This window comes from Electrophorus electricus, chromosome 19 (assembly GCF_041902795.1).
Source record: "Electrophorus electricus isolate QZ-2024a chromosome 19, ASM4190279v1, whole genome shotgun sequence".
In the NCBI taxonomy this organism is placed as follows: Eukaryota; Metazoa; Chordata; class Actinopteri; order Gymnotiformes; family Gymnotidae; genus Electrophorus; species Electrophorus electricus.
In genome coordinates, this window is record NC_137515.1 from 1,176,957 (window position 1) to 1,200,717 (window position 23,761).

At 50.9% G+C, this 23,761-nt stretch overlaps 1 protein-coding gene and 1 long non-coding RNA gene across 9 annotated transcripts in view; both read left to right on the forward strand.

Moving 5' to 3' along the window:
• The window catches only part of pitpnm2 (phosphatidylinositol transfer protein, membrane-associated 2), a 30,977-nt gene extending 7,525 nt beyond the window's left edge, over positions 1-23,452 (forward strand). For 3 of the 7 annotated variants that reach the window (XM_027021407.3, XM_027021422.3, XM_081702826.1), the window contains 24 exons: positions 1,989-2,168; positions 6,734-6,948; positions 7,279-7,400; positions 8,522-8,755; positions 9,699-10,028; positions 10,122-10,217; positions 10,427-10,531; positions 11,048-11,112; positions 11,229-11,473; positions 11,560-11,749; positions 11,874-11,993; positions 12,099-12,334; positions 12,941-13,119; positions 13,799-13,969; positions 14,413-14,550; positions 15,154-15,309; positions 16,300-16,448; positions 16,571-16,687; positions 16,807-16,923; positions 17,041-17,189; positions 17,492-17,641; positions 18,272-18,455; positions 18,571-18,699; positions 18,988-23,452. In XM_027021407.3, coding sequence (XP_026877208.2) covers positions 2,091-2,168; positions 6,734-6,948; positions 7,279-7,400; positions 8,522-8,755; positions 9,699-10,028; positions 10,122-10,217; positions 10,427-10,531; positions 11,048-11,112; positions 11,229-11,473; positions 11,560-11,749; positions 11,874-11,993; positions 12,099-12,334; positions 12,941-13,119; positions 13,799-13,969; positions 14,413-14,550; positions 15,154-15,309; positions 16,300-16,448; positions 16,571-16,687; positions 16,807-16,923; positions 17,041-17,189; positions 17,492-17,641; positions 18,272-18,455; positions 18,571-18,699; positions 18,988-19,335 — 4,023 coding nt within the window. In that variant the 5' untranslated portion in view covers positions 1,989-2,090 and the 3' untranslated portion in view covers positions 19,336-23,452. The other 4 variants (XM_027021457.3, XM_027021449.3, XM_081702828.1 and 1 more) reach the window with 4 other exon arrangements.
• On the forward strand, positions 2,180-6,727 carry LOC145652430 (uncharacterized). 2 transcript variants are annotated; one of them, XR_014118743.1, is made up of 3 exons: positions 2,180-2,962; positions 5,785-5,921; positions 6,030-6,727. It is a non-coding gene; the product is annotated as an uncharacterized LOC145652430 (long non-coding RNA). The 2 variants fall into 2 exon arrangements; XR_014118744.1 differs by having other exon boundaries at positions 2,180-2,927.
• Positions 23,453-23,761: the final 309 nt, after the last annotated feature.

Consider the following 23,761-nt stretch of genomic DNA (forward strand, 5'->3'; position numbering starts at 1 on the left):
TGGAACTTTTGTCCCTGGCCCTTTGGCCTAGCTTTGGTCAGCCGCCCCGTAACCGTCTTGCAGCATACCTCACTGGGGGTTGACTCCAACACAGCGAGCCGAGTCTTGATCACAATCGCATGCCGTTTGACGGCACACTCGGTGCGCGAGGTCCACCCCAACCAAACTCCCAGCTGCACGTCCTGGGGAGGATTTGTGTCTGAGCCATTGGATTTTGCATGCCAGCTGTTCCCTGCCCCGGAACGTCCTCCCCAGGCGTCGTTCGTGAGTAGCTATGCTTCCATGCATCACGTGACACGGCTTTGCCGAAGGGGGTTGCCCCAGCGCACGTGTGAGTGATGCCCTATATGGCTGCTGGTATGTGCAGACACCTTTGTGTTATGGATCTGTTAAAGGGTCCAAGGTCTGTGGCTGAGGTCTGTGAGCGAGATGGCGGGGCGACACCCTCTCAGGACGCTGCTCTCCGTCTCCGTAATAGCCTCAGTCATTGACCTTTTCTAATGGATATTTCAGTGAGACAAGAACAGACAAACAGACGCAGATCTTTAGCATAGGTAATTGTGTTGGGAGTGCGCTGGAGTTGTTATTCACATAAGGGATGTGCCAAATTGCCCAAATCGCTCTTGGAGTACATTAGTAGGCACCACACACACTGTGCAGAGAAAATCGCACACACAGCTGCATTGTCTCTCTTTAAATGATGATGATTCACACGCGTATGACAAAGCATACCCTTGGTTTCAAATGTCTGTGTAGCAAGTGCATTGACAGACCTAAAAGTTTGTGAGTGTAGTGTATTTCAAAACAGGAGAACACTGTAAACATTAGGGAAAATATGATGTGAATGTGCCCATGCGCTTCCAGTTCTATTCACACCTGACCCTGGAGATCACAGCCCTTAGTAGTGACTAAATAGTAAAACAGTGTGTTGGATTGGGCTGGGGTGTACAGTGCACGCACTACAGGCAACCTGCTCCGTGCTCAGGGTTGGAATTGCCTGGTGTAGGCAGTGATCTACTTATACACGATATGATACCCAGCTCTAATTTAGTAGTCTCGTTGGGGTCTCTCTTTTGAGGTCATCTCCCATTGGATCAAGAACGAGTCTTTGACTTGTGCTTCATTAACCTTACGAAACATCCTGAAACTCAGCAGCCAGGTCCCGTAGTGTCCTGCAGCTCGTCCTGGGGCGTGACTGTGCGGACGCGGTCGAAACCGCAGCTCTCGTTGCCTGTGGAATTCATGGTTCCCATGGTCACGCTCGCTGAGTCACTCTCTCAGTTCATCGGCGGCCACAGTTTGACCAAGTGTGATTTAAACACTGTTCTGCCATGCTGGTACCAGGCTGGTTCTTTATCACACAGTGCCTGATTTCTGTCGACGTGTGGCGTCAAACTCTGTTCCTCCGTCAGGTATACAGTATGACGCTTTCAGAGTTTACATTAACAGACCCACGTATAACTCCCACCTCCCCCAATCACCTCCTGAAGCTGTGTGTGTGTAATCCGTCTTACCCTAAGCACTCCTTCCGCGTCGTGACGGTACTAAAGACCTGCTCAAGTCTGACACTGCTACCATCGACTAGAACTTCCTTTCCCCAGAGCTCAGACGTAAGGAGGTCTGTCCCACTGGAATTTTTGACTGGCTTTACAAAGGTTTTTGAAACTCGCCATACATTGGACATCCGTTTTTAACAATCTTTGTTCATTCAAGGTAGCAATGTATGGCTTCTGTAGGTTAAGTAGGTTCCTGAGGTTAAATGCAGAGTGTGCATGTTGTGGGATAGCATTAGCGTTCACTGTGGTGCAGAAATGTGTGCTGTATTAATCAGAATTGCTCTAGGACTCATTTAATACGTTTTTTTCCAGGGTTCAGTATTTATTCATTACCGAGTCTTCACGCGAGCGCCGTTTGTCCTGTCAGCAGGGTGTCTGGCAGAGCTCTGAGATGGGTCATGCGTGCCTCACCTCTCTCTCCCACCCTCCCAGGTGCGAGGGATGAGCTTGCCCCCAGCTCTCTGATGCCCCGCGGCTAGGGCCTGCCTGGTGGATCTCACCCTGCCACCCTTCCTGCCTGTCTCGGCGTCCAACATGCTGATCAAAGAGTACCGCATCCCCATGCCTGTGAGCGTGGAGGAGTACCGTATCGCCCAGCTCTACATGATCCAGGTCAGTAGAGAGAGAGAGAGAGAGAGAGAGAGAGAGAGAGCGCGAGAGCGTGAATGTCACATGTTCGTTTGGGCCTGGTAATGGAGTGCAAAGCATACTGGGAATGATGGCCCCGACCAGCACAAGATGAGTGCCGACAGACATCAGCCGTCACCAGCAATCAATATGGGAGCGATCACTGCACACCCCCAGTTCTTTGATCTGCAAGTGTAAACGGCTTACGGTAGCTCCTCCATAACTGATCGGCTTTCTTGTGCTGGTCTGTGGCTGGCGACCATTAATAAACTTTCGCTTGGTTCTCCGGTCTCGAGGAAATGCAGTGGACAGCGCATGAAATGTTTCCGGCCTTCTCTGACATGAGTGAAGCGTTGGCATAACAACGCTGTGCTTCGACGAGTGACTTTGGCTCTCTGCTGTGTTTGTTCCATCCGGCCTGCGGAACCTGAAGCTGAAATGTCTCCTCGTTTCTCAGAGTCCGGTTTCAGGCACTGATGCGGTTAGGTTGGGGATGTTCTGCTCAGGCACCTCATTCACGAGCCCTCGGTGAGCCGAACAGGTGGGCGGATCACTAGTGCAGTGACTGCCACGGACCGACAGCACAAAGCCTCTCCGCTGGTCCAGCCGACAGCTGCGTGAAGCTGTCAGAGAGGCACGCCTGCACACTGTCTCCCGCACTGAAGACCTGCACACAACTGTGCCATTCCATAAACGTGCATAATGTCATAATTATAATGGATTTTGCCCTGGAAAAGTCCCAAGGTGAAACTGTCCTGTTTCCAGTTTAAGTTGTTTGAGTAGGTCTTTTTCTTTTTCTTTCTTATTCCAGTTATTTATTTACTTACTTGATCAGTTTGTTTGATTTGGTATTTATTGTTTCTTTACAATTTCTGTTGTCTTCATCTGCCTAATATTCCATTATGACAGTAGGTCTGCTAATTCTAAAATGCGAAATTTGTCGAGTCTAGTGTTTGTGTTACAGAACAGTAAAACATATCACGCAGCAATCCACTCTCCTCACTGGAGTTCATTTTAAGTCACCCCCTGGCCCCAAAAGCAATGTTCTGAATCGGTAGTGGCCATCTGCCGAGGTTGTGTGACGTAGCCTAATGAGCGTGTGCGGAGCGTGCGCGCACCCAGCGTGGCCCGTGGCGTCGCTAGCGGGATCGCCCGTCCGCTGTACTACTAAAAGCCGTGATTGCCTTGCGTGTGTTCGTGCTGTGATTCCTCCTAGCAAACGCTGAAGCGTGGCGCTGTCTCATTAGCGCCGCCCCGCCAATCGCACGTGTTGTCACGAGACGCAGGCAGAGGTAGTGTTGCCTTTGTTTTTCCGGCGACGTGCTGTATTGGATCGTGAGCGAGTGCTCCAGCAGCAGGCAGACATCGTTCCACTAGTTTCACCTGCTTCTGGTCCTCCAGGTTTTTTCTGCGTCCTCTCAAGGCCCTGATTGGCTTTTCTTTGGGATTTGTTTAAGTGGAAAAGGAATGCTTCCTTGGGAAGGAAGCCCTGTCATCAGTGGGAATGGCAGAATTCCTGCCTCTATCTCCCCATCGCTGCTCTTACAGTCTGCTCACCACCCCCCTGCACTACCACAGCGTCACAGCTGAGCTCCAGCTGCCATGGTTACGGATGACATCAGCAAGCGTGTGGAACTCACTGCATTCATTTGTTTGCTCTCTCTCTCGCTCTGTGTGTGTGTGTGTGTGTGTGTGTGTGTGTGTGTGTGAGAGAGAGAGAGAGAGAGAGAGCGTGAGGGGGGGGCAATTGAGGCAGAGGTCACGATGATGCAGGCACGTTGCTAGGGCAACTTTCACTCCGTTGATTCGGTTATCCTTTGCTCAAGACAAGCTGTGGAGGTGCACAGCAGTGTGGTCAGCTGACAGCGTGTGTCAGCTGACAGCGTGGTGTGTGTGTTATTGGGGGGAGGGGTCTTATCCGCACAGAATCCCCCTTCACACGAGCCACAGTCTTGGCTCCTCAAACTCATCTGGCATGCTGAGTCTTGGGCAGGACAGTGAAGCACCTGATGTGCACTGCAAGCCCCGCCCACGCAAACAAAAGGAACCCCGCCTACATGGTTTCCGGGGCAACGTTAGCTCCTCTGCACCAGATTTCCAGTCAGCCTTAGCCACGTTAGCATGTCAGCGGTCCAAGCCAGGAACGCCGGTCCGGCTCCGGTTTTCCTCCTAGCGCCACGTTGGCTTTCAAATGGTTGCACACAGCGGTGCTGCCTCCTCAGCAAGGCTCCCTCTGTGGTCTGCCAGTCCCCTCCTTGAGTGTGGAGGAGAAAATGTGAGCTCCAACTCTGTTAGTAAACAAAATGGAAGTGAGCCGCCCCAATAGCAGCTCTGTGTCTGTCTCCCCACACACCCGCCTCCCACCAGTATATCCGTACTCTGTGGGTGCTGTAGCTGTTAAGAGAAACCCAATAATTATGTTTCAAGCTCTCCGGGACTAATTCGATCAACACACAATTAAACATCCATATCTGCTCAGTTCTGAACGATCCGAGCTGTCTGCAGATGGAGGCCATACGTTAATAACTGTGTTAAAATTGGGTGGAGTTGTAATCGGATGTGGAATAGTTAATTTAGTTTGAATCTGAGCAGCTGAGGCTTGAACCCACACACCAGGGCTTTCTCCCATAAATCTGTGTTTATTTGGAACGAGCAAAATGAAATTTTGTCTGTGAAGTTTACAAATTTCACAGAGACCTACGGTTTGTGTGCATGCTCGTTCTGTGTGTGTGTGTGTGTGTGTGTGTGTGTGTGTGTGTGTGTGTGTGCAGATAGCATCTTTGCCACTGCCGCTGTGGGGGGATTGATGGTGGCCTGGGCAGCGGGTGTCAGGCCTGATGTCAGCTGTCAGCGCTGTAATGAAGTGCTGGAGAGCAAGAGCAGACCACCACAGCACTCCTCTCTCTCTCTCACCCACACACACACACACACAGAGTCTCGCTCTCTCTGGCTCATTCCTATTCTGTGAGGTTCTCTGTGCCGTTCAGCGCCCCCCCACACAGAGGGGAGTTGCGTGGAACTAACGTCATCTGTAAGCGCATTCTGCTGCCTCTGAGCCCTGCACGGTGGGGGCGAGGGGAACTGCAGTGGTGCGCATGCTGAGGTTGCTACAGATCACAGTGACGTTCTGCATGGCGTTGCGCCATTACTGCGGGGGGTGGCACCGGAGCTCCTGTCTTTGGTTGAGGATGCTTTAAGCACAGAGGCGAGAATCCGGCCACAGGCTGTTGTCGTCGGCATGTGACCACCCGCGTGCAAATATTTCCTCAACACGCTGGTTTGTAGAGCAAAGTTGTGCAATCTTTTTTTGCACTCTGCTCCCTTGCTCACCTGGGTGCCGCGGATGTGGTGTTCTGCTCTGACCACCTCTGCTTGTCTGCCAGCATCTCCCTGGGTCCCCTTCCTGCCTGTGCTTTGCTCAGCACATATGCACGTCACGCTGTGACGTTTGGCCTCTCACGACGCCCCCCTGCCAAGACGGTATCTTAACGGGGGGGGGGGGGGGGTCGCCTGCCTTCAAGCTGCGTGCCGTTAGTGTGCTTACGTCGGCGCCGTGGCCTGGTCTGCCCAACCCACTGTCAACACTAATGTCCTTCAGCAGAACAGGATACTGAACTGATGACGGTCAACAGAACAGAGCAGATCCCTGCAGGCCTGAGGCTCTGTGAAACCACATCCAGGAAGGGCTGCTGAGATTCACTTGCGTACAGATCTTACCAAGGGTTCAGGAATGTTCAGGTGTGTGGTGGCGTGTGCTACGATACAAAATCAGAAACAAACAAATAACGGCAGGACAGCTGCTGACTAGCCATCGCACCACTTCAGTTTTGTCCCGTAACTTCACAGGGTGTTGAGAGAGTGTCTGGGTGCCAGTGTCTGTCGCCGAGTGGGAGTTTTCTGGGCCGCGCGATGCGCGGGCGGAGTTGGAAACCAGACGGCGCTGGCACGGTGGGCTTCCAGTCAGTCGGAGCAGACGGCTGAGCCCTGCCGAGCTCCTCGCCACAGCCGGCATATGCGCGAAGCGTGGCGTGAGCTCCTGCCAGCCGCCGAGAGGTGGGCGGAGCCGATCACTCGGAAGCTCTCCAGCTGGCAGAATCTCTCCGTCCACAAACGGAGGCGGAGGAGGCCCGTGGTGCCATCTGAGACGAGGGGGAGACCTTGGACGTCGCTCTGGAGGATGGCGCAACGGGACTGCTTTGGACAGAGCTGGGTGTCAGGTGGCCCCCTTCCAACGACGTGTGATGAGGAATAAAGATCAGATAGTGATGCTGAGTGATGTGAAATCAAGCTCTCAGAATAAGATTTTATATCTCAAAATGAGGTTGATTTAAACAAAGGCCTTGATTTGTCTGAATGCTTGTAGTTCTTGTGTAAGCTGTTGGAGATATTGCCCGTTACCTGTGGTTTCGTGGTCTCCTTGGTAACCTGATTCTTGCAACCAATAGACTATAACCTTGTTACAGGTGCTGATTGTCTGGCTCCAGGGGCGTGCTCTGTCGTTACCAGACTCTCCATCTGTCATGCGTCCACCTTTCCCGTTTTTCCCGCAGAAAAAGAGTCGTGAGGAGAGCGAGGGCGAGGGCAGCGGCGTGGAGATCCTGGAGAACCGGCCGTACACGGATGGGCCCGGCGGTTCGGGCCAGTACACCCATAAAGTCTACCACATCGGCCAGCACATTCCCAGCTGGTTCCGCTCCATCCTGCCCAAGGCTGCGCTGCGCGTGGAAGAAGAGTCGTGGAATGCCTACCCCTACACCCGCACGCGGTGAGGAATACCTGGTCAGGAGGACGTGGGGAAATAAGGGATGGCAACCAGGAAGGTTGGAGGCAGGGATGTGAAAAAGGAAGCAAGGTCCATTTTGATACTGTGTGTGTGTGTGTGTGTGTGTGTGTGGGGTATCCAGTAGCTCATGTTATGTTAATGTCTAGACTGGTAGTTAGGACATGGGAAGTGTTGGATATATAAGGCTGCATAACTGCTTCTCACACACACACACACACACACACACAAGCCCTTCAGATGACGGCTGCTGATGCTCTTGCTGTGTGGTGGCTGAATTGGGAGTGTTGACCCCTGTGCTTCCTGTTTCACCAGATACACCTGTCCCTTCGTGGAGAAGTTCTCCATCGACATCGAGACTTATTACAAGCCTGACACGGGGAGGCAAGTGGATGTCTTCAGCTTGTCCACTGCAGAGAAAAGGCAACGAGACATCGGTATGAGTGCGCTGTCCTCTACGCTGGCTTCACGTGCTTTCAGCATGTGACTACAGAGAGCGGGTCTTGCATAACTGTGCTGAGTGCAAAGTTATAGGCGTACACGTGCAGAAAGGGAGTTTTTGATTTTGATTTTGTTTAATTTTCTTGGGATGGAGAGGTGTTGTTCCCCCCCCAGGTGCGGATATCTGAATTCTCTTCAGACTTGTCTTTGTATCTAAGAACGCCGCTCCGTTACTGTAACTCAGTTAGGGGTGTGGAGTCATTAAGGTCCTGATTTTGTCTCTCCTGAGTGAGCGCAGTCTCAGTCTGAACGGCGTCGGAGGTGCCCTGTGAACCCGTGTCCGGTGTCCCTGCCTGTCCGCAAAGCAACCCAACCCTAGATATAGCCGGGGGCAGAATTCATATCATATAGCCTGGCTCATGAACTGACACTGGAACTGAATTCTGGATGTCACTCTAAATAAGTATTCCTAAATAATCCAGCATGCTGAAACCCGCCTGCGTTCCTCTCCTGCACTCATGCAGAGCAGCAGGAGCTATCACTATCGTTTGTGTGTGTGAGTGGTGATCACTCTCCTGGAAGCCCTCCCTTCGTTTCAGCCCCTCCCCGGCACCAGGGGCCGATGTCTGACCGGTTCCTGCCCCTTGGCTGTTCCATAACTCCCAGCTGGCCATCAGCGCGCTGGGGACCCCTAGTGGCAGCCTGCCAACTCCCTGCTCCTCCGGCACGCTCGGACGCAGCACTTTTATCACTGAGGAAAAACAAACACAGGACGGCGGTTAAACTCGGGGAGGATCCGGGCTGAGCCTGCCCCGGTTTGCTGAACCGTGTGTCTGTGTGTGTTTAAATATTGACCTTGGTCTCTCTGTAAATGCAGGTGTGAAGGGTGGCATTGTCTAACATGTTTTACCTGTGATGCCTGTGATGTTTTACCTGTGATGTTTTAAATGAAGGAACACCATGCTTGTGTGTAAACATGCACAGTAACACTGAGATATAAACACAGGCTGTAAAACCTTTATTTATCTATTTTTGCAAGACCGATCCGGTTTTGGCGAACGGCACCATGTTTTCTGTGCCGCGCTCCGGCACCTACCGCGTGTGTCCTGTCCCGCAGACCCGATAGACATTGTGAAGGATGTCATCGCCCCGCACGAGTACCTGGCGGAGGAGGACCCCAAACTGTACCGGTCGTTGAAGACCCAGCGGGGGCCCCTGTCGGACGACTGGATCGAGGAGATCAACAACAACCCCGGCGCCACGCCCGTCATGTGCGCCTACAAGCTGTGCAAAGTGGAGTTCCGTTACTGGGGCATGCAGTCCAAGATCGAGCGCTTCATCCACGACGTGGGTGCGTGTGACCTTTCCCAAAATTCCACAGGGAATCCTCAGGATACACGGCAATGGCACTGAAGGCCATTCCCTCTCCCCCCCGGGGGTGGTAGAGGGGAGGGGGGTTTGTTTGCTCACCTAATATTTCTCCAGCAGGTTCAGCTGCTCAGATCTCGCCCTCGGTGCGTGCGTGTGGTTCCTAGCTCGGGCGGGCGCCTTTATCTTGGCGGGGCCGTGAGACTTTCAGCAGGAAGAAGCTGTTTAGGGGGGATGGTGCTGTCTCAGCCACTCTAATCATTAACCCAGTCTTAATGAAAACACGACCGAGGCTGTGCTGCTTCCGCCAGCATGAGGGAGAGAAACGGAAAGAGATCGAGAGATGCAGGGGGGGTGGAGAGAGAGACAGAGAGAGAGACACACATCTACCTTCCTCAGACAACATCGAGGTCTCATTCATTTCCTGCCCAATGCTGTTGTCTCCTGCATAATCTTTTTTTCATTACTTTGACATTCTTGTTTATTGACCTCCCTCCCCAATAATTCATGACGAGTCCTCCTCCTTTTCCGAAACGACCCGCCCAGCGGTCCCCCCGCTCACCAGTCATATCTGCTGTCTCCAGCAGAGACGCCGGGTTGCGTTTGCCAAATCCACTGTGCTGATTCATGTGTGAAAATATCTTAATCGTGTTGTTAATTACCTCTGTAGTAATGCACTGCATTTGCATGAATTAATAACAAAGCTGTGCGTCTGAATGACTCCTGATTCTCAGTGTGCTTTTCTTTCTATGATGCAAAAATGCTGATTTTTAAATTTAGTTTTCCTCTCCGAGTCTCTGTTTTAACGCTAAGAGGGTCAAGACCAAATTATCTCATTTGGGTGATAATATTAATTCCCATTATCAGTAATATTATTGAGGTTTATATTTTTAATTTGAGGGTTATATTCCTACCCCCCGGAGCAGGTCTGAGGAAGGTGATGGTGCGTGCGCACCGTCAGGCCTGGTGCTGGCAGGACGAGTGGTACGGCCTGACCATGGAGGACATCCGTCAGCTGGAGCTGGAGACCCAGCTGGCCCTGGCTCAGAAGATGGCCCAGTTCAGCCTCGGCGAGGAGGTCGCTGACGGCGACACTGCCTCTGGTCCCGAGAAGGAGCAGGACGCCATGGTGACGGCTGGCGGTGGGGAGGCAGAGGGCCCCGCCCACGCGCTGGGGGACACGCTGCAGACTCGCGGCGAGCTCACCAAGCAGTGGTCGGCCTCGTCAAGGTCCTCCCGCTCGTCCAAACGCGGAGGTATAGGGGGCGGGGCTCTAGTGTGGGCGTGGCGTAGCCCGCGATGGGAGTGTGTGCAGGGGAACTAATGGCTGCTGTTGTGTTTGGGAGCAGGAAGTCCCTCCCGCCACAGCATCTCCGAGTGGCGCATGCAGAGTATCGCCCGCGACTCGGACGACAGCACCGACGATGAGTTCTTCGATGCTCATGGTAACCGGCGCCAGGGCCAGTGGCGCTCATGTCCATTGGTGTTGATGTCCAGTCACTGCTAGTTTGGAATTTCCAGTCACTTGCAGAAATATGCAGAAATAAACTACAAGGCAACTACAGTAGGGTGTGGACCCCACATGTTTGGGACTGTTCAGGCAGGCCCCACAAGCTTGTCACAGGGTTGTGCTGCTTCTGTTGTCTGCTTTCAGAAGACCTCTCAGACAGCGAGGAGATATTCGCCAAGGAGATCACCAAGTGGAGTTCCAACGACCTGATGGACAAGATCGAGACGGTGGAGGCGGACGAAGCCCATCGTAAGTTCCTGATTATTATAGGCTGTCTGGCACATGCTATCGTGCCGAGTCTGTGTTTGGCCCCCTGATTGGCTCTAATTTCTACAATGTTTCTTTCATAACCAATAAGCCCCTAGTCTTCATTAGAACGTTTACCCCGCTGGGATACAGATTTTCACGTGACCCAGTTGTGTTTATTTTCAGCAGGTAATTACTCAGTGTACAGGTCAGCGTGTAGTCCAGGCTGTAGAATCGTGTCACTGGGACTCTGGAGCTGTGCTGAAGCGTTTGAGTGCAGGCGGCTGCCCACTCATCCCAGTAGCTCCAGTGTGGCGTTTAAGACTGGGCTCACGTTCAGGGCCCAGCTACCTTACGGATGTGTTGGGATACATCACCAAATCATGTTTAGAGAAGAATTTTGTCCCGCTCAGAGAAAGGCCGGCTGCATTATTGAAAATGTGTCCAGTTTTAGATAAAAATCCCTGTTTGCAAATTCCTTCTAGTGAATAGTTGAGTGGATTTTCTCTTGCTTTGTAGCTGACCTGTACCAGGAGTCTGGAGTTGAGTATTCGGAGGCTGGTGATGTGAAGAGACTTCATGAGGTATGTATTCACTCTCTGAGTGTAAGAAGCCCGAAAAGCCCCCGTCATGTATTTCCAGACCATCACGTTGTCTTGTGTTGCGGGCACCGAGCGTTCTGTCCTCTCTCCCGGTGCAGGATGGTGCCGCCCAGCCGACTCTGCAGACGTCCAAGGTGCACGTTCTGCTGCTGGTCCTGCACGGCGGGAACATCCTGGACACGGGCAGCGGCGACCACAGCAACAAGCAGGGCGACGTCAACACCATCAGCACGGCGTTTGACACGGTGATGCGCGTGCACTACCCTGCAGCGCTGGGACGCGTCGCAATCCGCCTGGTGCCGTGCCCGGCCGTGTGTGTCGAAGCGTTCTCGCTCGTCTCCAAGTGAGCGCCCGAGGTTCACTGTGTGCAACAGCAATAAAAACACCACCACAAGCTTGTGAGCTTACGTATCGCGTCCTGTCCCTCAGCCTGAGTCCCTACAGCTATGACGAGGGCTGTCTGTCCAGCAGCCAGGACCACATCCCGCTAGCTGCGCTGCCGCTGCTGGCTACGTCCGCGCCCCAGTACCAGGACGCTGTTGCTGTGGTGATCGTCCGAGCCAACCAGGTGTACGCCGACTTCGTCAAGTCTCTGGGAGGGGCGGCGTTCTCCGGGCAGGTCAGCACCTTGCGTCAGGAAAAGACTGGTTGGGAATCGGCGAGCGCTTCCTGCACCGCGCATGTCCTAGTGGTGGGGATGTAAAGAGCCTAACGCCAGCGTGTGTGTGTGTGTGCGGGGAAAGGTGTGTCTGATAGGGGATTGCGTCGGAGGGATCCTGGGGTTCGACGCCCTCTGCAGCAGCAACGTTGCTGTGTCTGAGAGCCAGAACAGTAGCAGAAGAGGGAGTATAGTAAGTGTGCAGGTAAACACACACACAGTAAATCCAGATAACATAGAGGAAGCAGACTGTTATCTTCTGGAAGCTTCCGCCAGACGTCTCCTAGCCTTAACCACTTGTTCTTGGCAGGACACCGACCTGCTGTCGCCGGGCATCGTCATCAACAGTAGCCACTGTGCGGGTCCAGGTCCAGGCACGGTGCCGGGTCTGTCCCTGGAGGGCAGTCGGCAGCTGAGCCGTAGCAACATCGACATCCCTCGCTCGAGCTGCGGCGACGACCCAAAGAAGCAGCTACCCCGCAAGCGCAGCGACTCCTCCACCTACGAGCTGGACACCATCAAGCAACACCAAGCCTTCCTGTCCAGGTGGGGGGGCAGGTCTGTGCCACGGGCCACACTGCGGGTGCCACGCTTCAGAGCGAGGCGTTCTATCAGAGCGGCCCTGCGTGTACTGGGTCATTTAACGAGATTTTCCAGCCTCACCACTCGAGACCTTTAAAGCTTGTTGCACTCCACGTCTTAAGAACGTCTTAAAATAACACAGACGTGAGAGGACGTCGAAGCTGTGGGGTTCTTCCATGTTTGAGAAGCACCGTAAAATGCAGCTACTTGGCCTTCCTTTACATTTAACTGGAAAGTGTTTAGTTTGAGCAGAAACGTAGTATGTTGGCAGAAACACGTTATCAATTGTTCCCTTTGGAAAAAAGAAATGAGTTTTACAGGTTTACAGCTTAATTTACTAATATCTTTGAGAGAATTTGCAAAATGATGCATTTCATATTAAAAGTTCATTTATAGAATTATACTGCCCATAGGCGTCTGGTAGAAGGAAATATGTAGAGATTACTGTGAATACTGTCTGTGATGGTCAACCATAATCTTTGTGTATCAATAGTTTAGGTTAAACATTGATGTCTGTGTCTGTGATTTTTTTTTTTGTGTGTGTGTGTGTGTGTGTGTGTGTGTGTGTAGTCTTCACTCCAGTGTGTTGCGAAATGATCCAGGCTCCCGCAGGTCCAGTAACAGCACTATGCTGGATGGCGGTGGTGCTCTGGGCAAGTTCGACTTTGAGGTGTCCGACTTCTTCCTGTTCGGCTCTCCGCTGGGCCTTGTTCTGGCTCTGAGGAAAACTGTCGTTCCAACCCTGGATGGTACGTCAGCCACAACACGCCTGCTCGTGACCTCTCCATGCTGGTTACTGTATCCATTCTTCTCCGCCCATGTGACGCGTCTGCGTGGTGATGGTTCATACGCGCTGAGATCGGACGCTTGTTAGGGAGTCATTGCTGTAGTTACACAAAGATTAAATGTAACAGCAATGAGAAGAAGAAGGTTTTTTAAAAACCTTCTTCAGTGACAACACTTGTGTGTACACGTGTGTTGTGGCGTTCCAACACAGGAGGCGTGTTGTTATAGAGACACAGGAGCAGGACCTGCTACCCTCTGTAAACCAGAACAGAAGCAGTGATACCCCCCGAGAACTGAAGGTCTTATTAATTATTTTTGTAGCACAGATGTTTATCAAAAACACTGAGTTGGTCCATTCTGACTTCTCGCCATAATCGTTTCTGTTTGGTGCACTTTGTGTCTAATGTGGTTTGGCCACAGAAAACGAATCACTCAAGCCTTGGGATTAAGAACATTAAAAACAACCTCTAACATGTGCCAGAGCGTTATGACAACACATGACACCAGGCAAAGCTGAAGCGTTTCTGAGCCTTGGTCTGACCAGGCGTTAGCGTTTTTACTGTTAGTTTGGGCTCTGCGGGGTTTTGCGGCCCGCCTCTTGTAACCTGCGCGCTCACGGCCCTCCGTATGTTCTCTCTCCAGTGGCGCACCTGCGTCCAGCCTGCCAGCAGGTGTACAACCTGTTCCACCCTGCTGACCCGTCCGCTTCGCGCCTCGAACCCCTGCTGGAGAAGAGGTTCCACCTGTTGGCGCCGTTCAGCGTGCCCCGTTACCAACGCTTCCCCCTGGGCGACGGGAACTCGGCCCTGCTGGGTAAGGGAGGCCATCCTGGGACGTGTCCGCCGCACCGTAGCGTCCGTGTTTTCGTCCGAGTGCTGGACGCAGGCTAGCTGCCCGCCCCTGCTAATCCACGCCTCTGAGAGGTAGACCAAGCCAGGTGTCTCAGAGGGCCCCACCGCCCCAGGGGCAGTTTCATGTTGTCCTGTTTGTACACCTGACCCAGCTCGTTATCGAGACTTGAGCTGGCTTAGGTGTGGTAGAGTGGGACACTGTGACGGGACCGCGGCGCCTGGGTTGGATGAGAATTGGACAGGAGCAGGCCCAGAGACTCCAGCGCAGTCGGTCCCCAGTTCACGTCCTCATCCATCGTTTATTCCAGTCCTCAACACTCTGAGTCGTTCTATGTCTCGGTTTGTCTTTCTTCCTCTTTTGTTCTGTCTTTCTCTGTCGTGGCGTCACGTGTGTCTGCCGGGCAGTGGAGACCCTCCAGAGCAACCCTCAGCTCCTGCTGGACAGTGGAGGCGCAGGGGCAGCCCGTTGCCATGACGCCCTGGGCGAGACCTCCATCCCTGTTCCTGTGCTCAACTGGCAGGCTGCGCCAGCCCCACCTGAGTGTGTGTAGCCATTGCTGTTTCGTCTGTGTGGGGGTGTGGGTGTGTGGGTGTGTGTGCGGAGAGCAGCTGTCCCGTTTCATTGATAACTAAACACTTTTTAAGGGGAATTTCGTTTAAAAAAATATTTTCATAAATCACAATTGCAACTGCTTCATATTTCAGTCTTATAACATGACAGAACTTTGCAAAATGGCTCAGCTAACCAGCCAGTAAATGGGCTTCATTAGTTTTAATTGTTTTTAATATGAAAAGCACTTGAGTGTGATTTTCTTCCTTAGTTACAAACAAGGACAATGTGAGATTTTTTTTTTCTGACTGGAATGGCCCTTAAATTTAATCGTGTTTTGTAAGAACCTTACAACAAACATGCAAATCGACATTAGGAAAAAAAACTTGTTCCTCACTCAGTAGGTCTTTGGTGAGAAAAAATGACAAATGACCTTTGACCTGACTTAGCAGGACTGTAAATGGTGTAATCTTCAGACACACATCTGTCTTACAGTTCTATGTATTTGCTAAGACACACACAATTCCAAAATTTTTCTTGCACCCTCCTTCTTGCAGCGGCATTGGTTTAATCCGGTTTTGTGTCTGCGTTTCCAGCGGACGTGGTGCCCTCCCACGGGGGGATGTTCTTGGAGAACTCGTCTCCCGCCTCGGCGCCGACGTCCCGCAGCCCCCGACGGGCCAGTGAGGTCAGCATCGCCAGTCAGGTCTCAGGACTGGCGGACAGTTACTCTGCCTCCAACATCGCCAACGGTACGTGCACACCTGACGTCTGAACTCTCCTGAGAGGTTCAGGATGATGGTGGGCCATGAATGTAACAGTGATGCATATTTGTGTGCAGTGCAGGTCACTCAGAGTTCAAATGTACAGTATTTAAAGTATTTAAACGTTTCTTCTCACGCTGTCAGCTTGCTTTCTTTTCCTCGTGCCACTTCATGGCCGGTTTGTTGTTCTTGCTCACCTTCACCAGTTCAGGAAGCTTAGCCTTCTGTCCCAGCTGGTCCTCTCCCATAACAAAGCGTCCTAGAGCATCCCCGCCCCTGGACGCCCGACAGCAGGGTTGTTGACCGGGCCAGCGGCTCAGTCGGCCCAAAGCGAGGCCGCCGCCCCCTGGGCTTTGAGCCTGGCCCACGTCTCGGCTCCGCCCCTCCCTCACTGAGCGTGCAGTTCTGCACAGACCAAGGTACTGCCCCCAGAGGGCGGAGGAAGGGATTGGGGCGTGGCCTGGGGGGGTCCCCTCCTCGCCCCACTGCTGTCCAGGTCCTCACGCCTGCCGCTGGTCTGAACACCCTCCACCCTGCTAACTCTCCTTGGCCCCCCCAGACTCCAGATCCCCCCCCCCCAGTCTTCCTGCACTTTTGATGTCGCTGACGCCATGCTGTCTCGCTCTCCCATCCTTTGGCTACGGTTAAGGCTTTGGCTGGGGAAACCGAAGACTTACGAGCTCTTTCTGAACTCGAGGCCTTCGACTTCTGCCTACGTTATGATGTGTTGCCAGGCAACGAGAGAAGGAGAGCTCTTTTTTTCGTTCAGATCTAGCACGGCCCACAGCACCCCCGAATGTCCATGTGTCTCTCTCTCTCTTCTCTGCCCTTCACCTTTGCCTGTCTCACCTCTTCTGACATTTTTGTCAGACCAGTAATTAGGTTCCTCTGTCCCGGCACTGTCAAGGCCCTGTTGGAGCTCCTGGTCTTTTCACAGCTCACACCAACTAACGCTCCCACGTTTACCCCGCCCTGCAGTTGCTGCCCGCTGGTGGGGCACCAAGCGCATTGACTTTGCCCTGTACTGCCCTGATGCTCTCACTGCCTTCCCCACGGTGGCACTACCTCACCTGTTCCACGCCTCGTACTGGGAGTCCACAGACGTGGTGTCCTTCCTGCTCCGACAGGTACTGTCTCCTCCACATCACGTGACTGAGATGACCTGAGAGATGTTCTTCACCTTTTTCAGTTTTCTCATGTCCATAACATTGTGTGCATTTGTTTGTTTGAATGTCTGTCTCTCTCTCAGGTAATGCGGCATGAGAATTCTGGTATTCTGGAGCTGGATGGGAAGGAGGTGTCGGAGTTCACTCCATCTAAACCACGAGAGAAGTGGCTGAGGAAGCGAACGCACGTTAAGATCAGGGTGAGACGGTACCACACACACACTCGTACACACAGGACTTGCACACAGTACCCCACACACTCTTGGCTAGAGAATTTCTCGCGTGTGTAATGTGGCCTCCGCGTGTGTTTCTGTGTTAGAACGTCACGGCGAACCATCGCGTGAACGACGCGGTCTTCACAGAGGACAGCACTCAGGTGGTCACGGCCCGTTTCATGTATGGGCCACTGGACATGGTCACACTGACCGGAGAGAAGGTACGTTAAACAAAAAAAACCACTGCATGTTGTCACTCGCATCAAAGGACGAAGCGTCCGATGTTTCCTTCCTCTGTCGGTCACGTTGAGGTGTTTTCTCACGTGTTTGCCTGCTAGGTGGACGTCCACATAATGACGCAGCCCCCGTCGGGAGAGTGGGTGTACTTTGACACGGAGCTGACCAACAGCAGTGGCCGCGTGTCCTACGTGATCCCCGAGAACAAACGCCTGGGGATCGGGGTGTACCCGGTGAAGATGGTGGTCAGGTACGTCTCCCTGAACCAGAGTGGTATGGAGGAAGATGTTTAATGAGGTGTGCAAGGGAAAGACCATGGAGGGCCTTTACGGTTAGGAGGAGGGGCACTTCGTACTTAATGTCAGAATATAGTACGTCAACAGCTGCAGGAACATCCAGGAGACTCAAACTGGGTTTAATTTCAAAAGTGCAGAATCCCGACATAAAAGGGCAATTCCTGCAGCTTCCTAAATGCCTGCAGGCTCTGTGCTCTCCTGTTTTGTGGTGGAAATGTGAGTGGAGCCTTGGTGCTCGTGTTCTCTGCGCTGGTAGGGGAGACCACACGTCGGCGGACAGCTACCTGACCGTGCTGCCACGCGGAACGGAGCTCGTGGTGTTCAGCATCGACGGCTCCTTCGCCGCCAGCGTGTCCATCATGGGCAGTGACCCCAAAGTGAGGGCAGGGGCCGTGGACGTGGTCAGGTGAGTGCCGCCGCCCGCGTATAGGAACAGACGCACGGCAGGCTGCGGTTAAGAGAGGTGACGTGACCAAAGAAACGCCTCCAGTTATTGTTCTAGACTTTCCATCTGCTCTCGTATGCTGCCGTGAGATCTTCAGTTATCTCAGAAAACGTTCTTGTTCCTTTCCCTATTAATAACTCAGCAGAAAGTTCCTCCCCCTTCATCCTTTCCGGTTGGTGTACTTTTGCTTCTGTATTGAAATTATTTTAGACATTCTACACTTTTTTTTTTCTTCCTGTGTTTAATCTCTAAAATGCAACCTATTCAAAGCCTTCATCCCCAGTTTCTGTCATGAGCAGACATTTACTCACAATGGCCTTAATGTCAGTGTCTCATGCTCAATCCGTCTTTCCCTATGCTTCAGTACTGACATGAGTAGCATCGGTTGTAATTTCCCACTTGAATATTTGACTTCCAACATCTCCTGCTAGGTTATCATTTTCACTAGTAATGGAAAAATAATAACGCTGTGCTTGGATGCCAAGGGTAGAATTGGTTCACACACCCGTAAGCGTCACATGTGGTGCAGTCCATTGGTGTTCTCCAACTCCTCTTCGCTGAGGTGTCCGCTGTGGTTGTCGCGTCTGATAGGCACTGGCAGGACCTGGGCTACGTGATCGTGTACGTGACGGGCCGTCCGGACATGCAGAAGCAGCGTGTGGTGGCCTGGCTCTCGCAGCACAACTTCCCGCATGGCGTCGTGTCCTTCTGTGATGGCCTGGTGCACGACCCCCTGCGCCACAAAGCCAACTTCCTGAAGTCGCTCGTCTGCGAGGTGGGTAGGACCATTGGGGAGAGAGAGGAAGTCTTCAGGAGAACGTTGCTCGGCGTTTTTAATCCGCTAGTCTGAGGCGGCCAGCGCTGAGTGTTCTCTTGTGTTCTGTCCGAAGGCGCACCTAAGGATCCACGCTGCATACGGGTCCACGAAGGACATCTCTGTGTACGCCTCGCTCGGCCTGCCCCCGTCGCAGATCTACATTGTCGGCAGGCCGACCAAGAAAATACTGCACCAGTGTCAGGTGCGTGTCCAACCGCCATAAAAAGCACTAGTCATGATCTGTGTTTGAGCAGAAGTTTTATTCCTCTTTAGTAAAATTTGGGAAATGACCAAAATAAGACTTTCCCTTACAGCGTAGAAATGCAGTGTGTTTTCTGTTTTCATAGAAATAATGCTAAGATGAATGACTCCAAACTGTCAAAACACACAACGCGTGTCAGCTGTAGAAGGCGTTAATGATGGAAGCCAGTGGGACTTTAACCCTAGAGCCCATATTTCTTTCTCTCTCCGTTTTGCTCTGTGGCCTCAGTTCATCGCCGATGGCTACGCGTCTCACCTGTCGCAGCTGGAGTTCAGCCAGCGCTCACGTCCAGCCAAGTCGAGCAGCACTCGTATGGCGCTGCGCAAGGGCAGCTTCGGCCTGGGCGCCGGCGGTGACTTCCTGCGCAAACGCAAACACCTGCTGCGCACCATCTCCTCCCAGCCGGCTCCCTCCGCCCCGCCCGGCCAGAGCGGCCGGCCCGAGCGTGCCCAGAGCCAGTCGGAGTTTGACCGGGAGCGGGAACGGGCCGAGCGCGCCCAGCGGAGCGTGAGCATCGCGGCCGGATGCTGGGGCCGTTCCAGCAGGACGGAGGGAGGCGCACAGAGCCCCAAGTAGCTCCTCACGGCTCGGGGGTAGGACTCCACCCAGTCCGGGTGGGAGGCAGGGAGCGGGGAGTCGGGCGGGTTCGGAGTTTGAGGGAAGGCTGGACTGAACTGGGAAGAAGTCTGTAATGCACTGGCAGAAGTTTTCTAATGTAGCATGAGTAGCTGTGGGCAGTGTGGTTCCGTTTTACTGACAAAAGTCAACAGCACATGGGGGTGGGGGTGGGGGTGGGGGGTTGACCGTAGCCTTTGTTTCTGCATTTAGTTGAATGTACTGATCACTCCTACACTGGACGGGGAAAATGGATGCTGAGTTGGGTACAAACTCGATCTCCCTCTGCCTCCGGCTTCAGGAATCTCACAGAGATCTCAAACTTCTCATCATGGTGTCCACCAACAGGTCCCATCTGTAAATACGTGCCTCTCCCTCACGTCCTCAGGGTAGCCATGATCACGTGAGCCGGCTGTCGTCATTCCCAGGGGCCTCGTGCTCTCGGCCACGATCCCATTCTTTTGCCAACTGCTCAACTATGGACTCTCTCTCTCTCTTTCCCTCATGCTGTATTCTGTGAAGGTTCTCGTTGAAAGCCCTGAAGCGTTGGCAGTGAGAACTGCCCTTGGACCCCGTCACCCAATAACTTGGTCATGGCCTACAGGTCATCAGAGGCCTTACATCTCAGCCATCTCTTACCACACAAGCGTGAAACGCAAGTGGAGAAAGGGCTGCGCTTGGGGAGAGAACCGAGTACGTCGGCCTTTTGTGACACTCAATCTGTACTTGGCAAGAATCCCTTTATCTGGCCATCTGCTTGCAATACCTCTTGCCTGCCACCAGGGGGCCTCCCTCACTGCTCCTGTTAACTCTTCAGGCTAGTCTGCGCTGGCGGTCTCATCTCTCCGGTGCAGCAGCCGTTGCACAGCCAAGTAAGGGTCCTCCTTAGCCTCTGTGGCAACGCCTACAGCCCTGCCCAGATCTGGCATGTGAACCCTTTCTAAGCACGGGTATCTGCTACTGCACATTCGGAGGGGGCCCAGACAGCTTCCAGCAAACCCGGGACGAATCCCGGACGGTGGAGGACAGTCACAGTCTCCCAGCAGGTTCTGCATCTTCTGTTCCTTTCACTGGTGGGGAATCGTGGAGTATCAGTATAACTGACCACACTTGATAGAACTGATGGCCAAAATCACTTAGTTTTTCGGAAGCGCAAGTTACTCAACTGTATAACCTCATTGTTATTTTTGCACTAGTTGCAATAGTGAGAATCTTACTAGTATCTCATGTGGCTACATGTTGTTGTCTTGTAGTGCATGAAACTTGTTCCTTAATGGCAGGGTTTGTGTATACGTTAGCACATGTTCATGTGTGTTTGGAACGTCAGGATTAAAAATGTCAGAAATGTGACAAAACTAGGCAGATAGGAAACTAAATTTCATAGGCTGTGTCCTGTGGGGGTGGGTGTGTGCATAAATCTTTTTTTCAGTTTTGGTAAGATTTAGATTTTTCAGGTCGACATAGTTAACAAATCAGATCTAGCAAACTGTTCGTATTTATGTAAAATATATTACACACACACACACAACTATTGAATTATTGTAGCCAATTCATTTGCTCAAGAGCTGTAATTTTCCTTTTTTGTTTTTAGACTGCATGGCATGGTCATCTGTAGCCTTGTACTGCCATTGTGTCTATTTTATCTGATAACAGGAAGACGCAGCAACCCTGGTATAGTGAGTGTGAAGATCTGTTGCGTTCTGTTGGATTCTGGTAGAGGTGTTCAGTTTTACTGAATGTTGGGTGATTTCGGATGTGGCCGCTTGTTTTACGTACCTGTCCAGGTTATTATGAAAGCGCCAGGATGTCTCTAAATGGGAATAAAGAATGTGTAGATATTGTACAAATGTACATTTTACTATATAGGAAACATATGGTCAAACACGTATTTAATGTAGACTCTCAATTATAGTTTAGACTGTATTCATGTGTTGCTTTTATGTTTGGCTAACAAGTGAGACACTTTATTCAAGGGCAGAAGACGTGTAGAGGTGATTTAAAGTTTTGCTTTGAAGCACCATCTCAAAACCAGAACCCAGCAGCGACTGTCTGACTGGGGCACACGCCCTCTGCCCAGTGAGGTTACACCACTGGAGGAACACAGATCCACATTCATCACTCCTCACCTTCACCTGTCCATTGAATGCACAGTGCTTTTGAACATTATAAAATGGTTTTTTATTTATTTATATATTTTTCAATCACTTGGGGTTTTGTTTTGGGGTTTTTTTGATGCTCTAAATGGAGGAATTAGCTAACTGAAGGGAAAGTTCATCAGTCTCAAATTTAGGACAAGCTCGTCTTGAACTTCAGCTGTTATCCAGGGTTTTTGGAAATGTGCTCTGAAAGTGTTAGTTGAAACTCAGACAGTAGCAATGCACATGCATCATGTGATTTCAAAGAAAGTAATATAAATGTTCCTTCATTTGAATCCTTTTGAAGTGGGCATTTTATTTTTATTTAACTTTTATGGGGATTAAAGCTGCCCAACCACGTTTTGGTCCATGTTTTAGTCTGACATCACATTTTTTAGGTGTCTGTCATGATATTCTGTAGTCACTATGTGTGCAGTGCTTCACAGAGTCCAAACATGCACCCTTTTTTTGCTTAGTAAAAATGCATTAAAAGGTATTGCCAAAAACACGTGGAAATCCTATAATTTGATGGTGGCGTAGCTGGAGGGTCACTGGTGTGTTTATGTATTCATAGTTGGGAGTCACAGCTCAGCCCACTAAGACGTGTTTTTCTTTGTTCCTCTAAAAGCAGATTAATCTCTTAAGTTGTCTTCAAGTTTTTTTAGTGAAACATCTAGATAAATATTGCTGGGAACCACAGGAAAGAAAGCCATTTTCATTATTTTAAAAGGAACATGTTTGTGAAATTGACCTTTTTCATGAACTTGATTGTAGGTGCCCGGAGTCCTGTGACCTCACCCTCAGATACATGTCTGCTGTGTTGTCCTGTGTACTGCCTTTGTGAAAAGGATCTAAAAGTCTGACTCCACTAGCAGGAGTTTGGCACTGGGATATATTTTTGGCATTCACTAAGCTCTGTTGATGATATTGGGTAAAGTGCATTAGCAACTGAAACCATGTTTATCGAGTTACTGAGGTGCTGGTCGTTACAAAAGGACAGTAGCACTGTTATGAGCATACATATGGTAGCATTAAAAAAAATCATGTCACATTTTCAAAAAAATAAGGAAATGTGTGCAAACAAGATACAGATTTTTCTTTTCACATATATTCCAAATGGTTCTCGGACAACTAAGGAAATGTATTTGTTTCCGTTTTAATGTATTCTTAAATTCTGAACATCAGCAGAGTGAGATTTGATAGTTTTTTTTGTTTTTGTTTTTTATATAACCAGAAACCCTTTTCTTGGTAGAGGACTCAGCCTTTTAGTGCTTGCTTGTATATGCCAGTATTTTCAAACCCACCTCCCAGTTTGCCTGTACCAGGTCACCTTGGACTGTCTGTTGGGCCCAAAGCACTAGGCTGAAAATCACTGGTATACACTGTTTTAAAAATTAAAAAAAGTGTTACTTTAGTCATTTATAAGTTGCTGGATCATAAGTCTAATATTTAACAATTTAAACTGTTCTCTGGCTGGATACCATATAGCATTATCTCTTAATGGCAATCAGCATGTAGTTATTTGAAAATGTTTAGTTATTTAAATGTTTTTAAGCATATGGCACAATGACACTGTAATAGTATCAGAGAATGTATTAATGTAAACTGTACTATAGCAAAGTGGCAGCAATCCGTAATATTTTTGAATGCATTTTTGACATTTGATAGTACTTCTCATATTCACTGACAGTGTTATTTATGATAGATGAAAAATATCCAATAACTTTACACCATCTTTCATCACTGAGTGGTCCGATGACATCCAAATGTGTTTCGTTTGTCAGACGCTTCCGTGTGGTCAAGCGTACTGTTCCTTAGACGGGCCCCGGAACTCTGGGACCTGTTTGTCGGTGAAGGGTTTACCTTCCTGCACCCATCATCCACCCACTTGTGCTCGTCTCTGTGTTACTGTATGTACTGTGGATTAAATGCAGTTGATCAGATATTGAAATCGTTTTGTAATTTATCCTGAGGGTTACGGATCACAGAGAACATTATTGCATGGAGTATCCGAAGACCATTTGTTGACCTTGATTCTGAATACATGACTACACTAAGGCATTGATATGCCTTTGAGAAAAAAAACCTTATGTTTACGGCATGTAGCTTTTATCCAACGTAACTTATGACTGAATACAGCTTGATCAGGTGAGAGTGAAGGGTCTTGCTCAGAGGCGCAACAGTGGCAGGGCTGGAGTTTAAACTGGCAACCTGAGTACTAGTCAGTTACTTTAACTGCTGAGCCACAACTG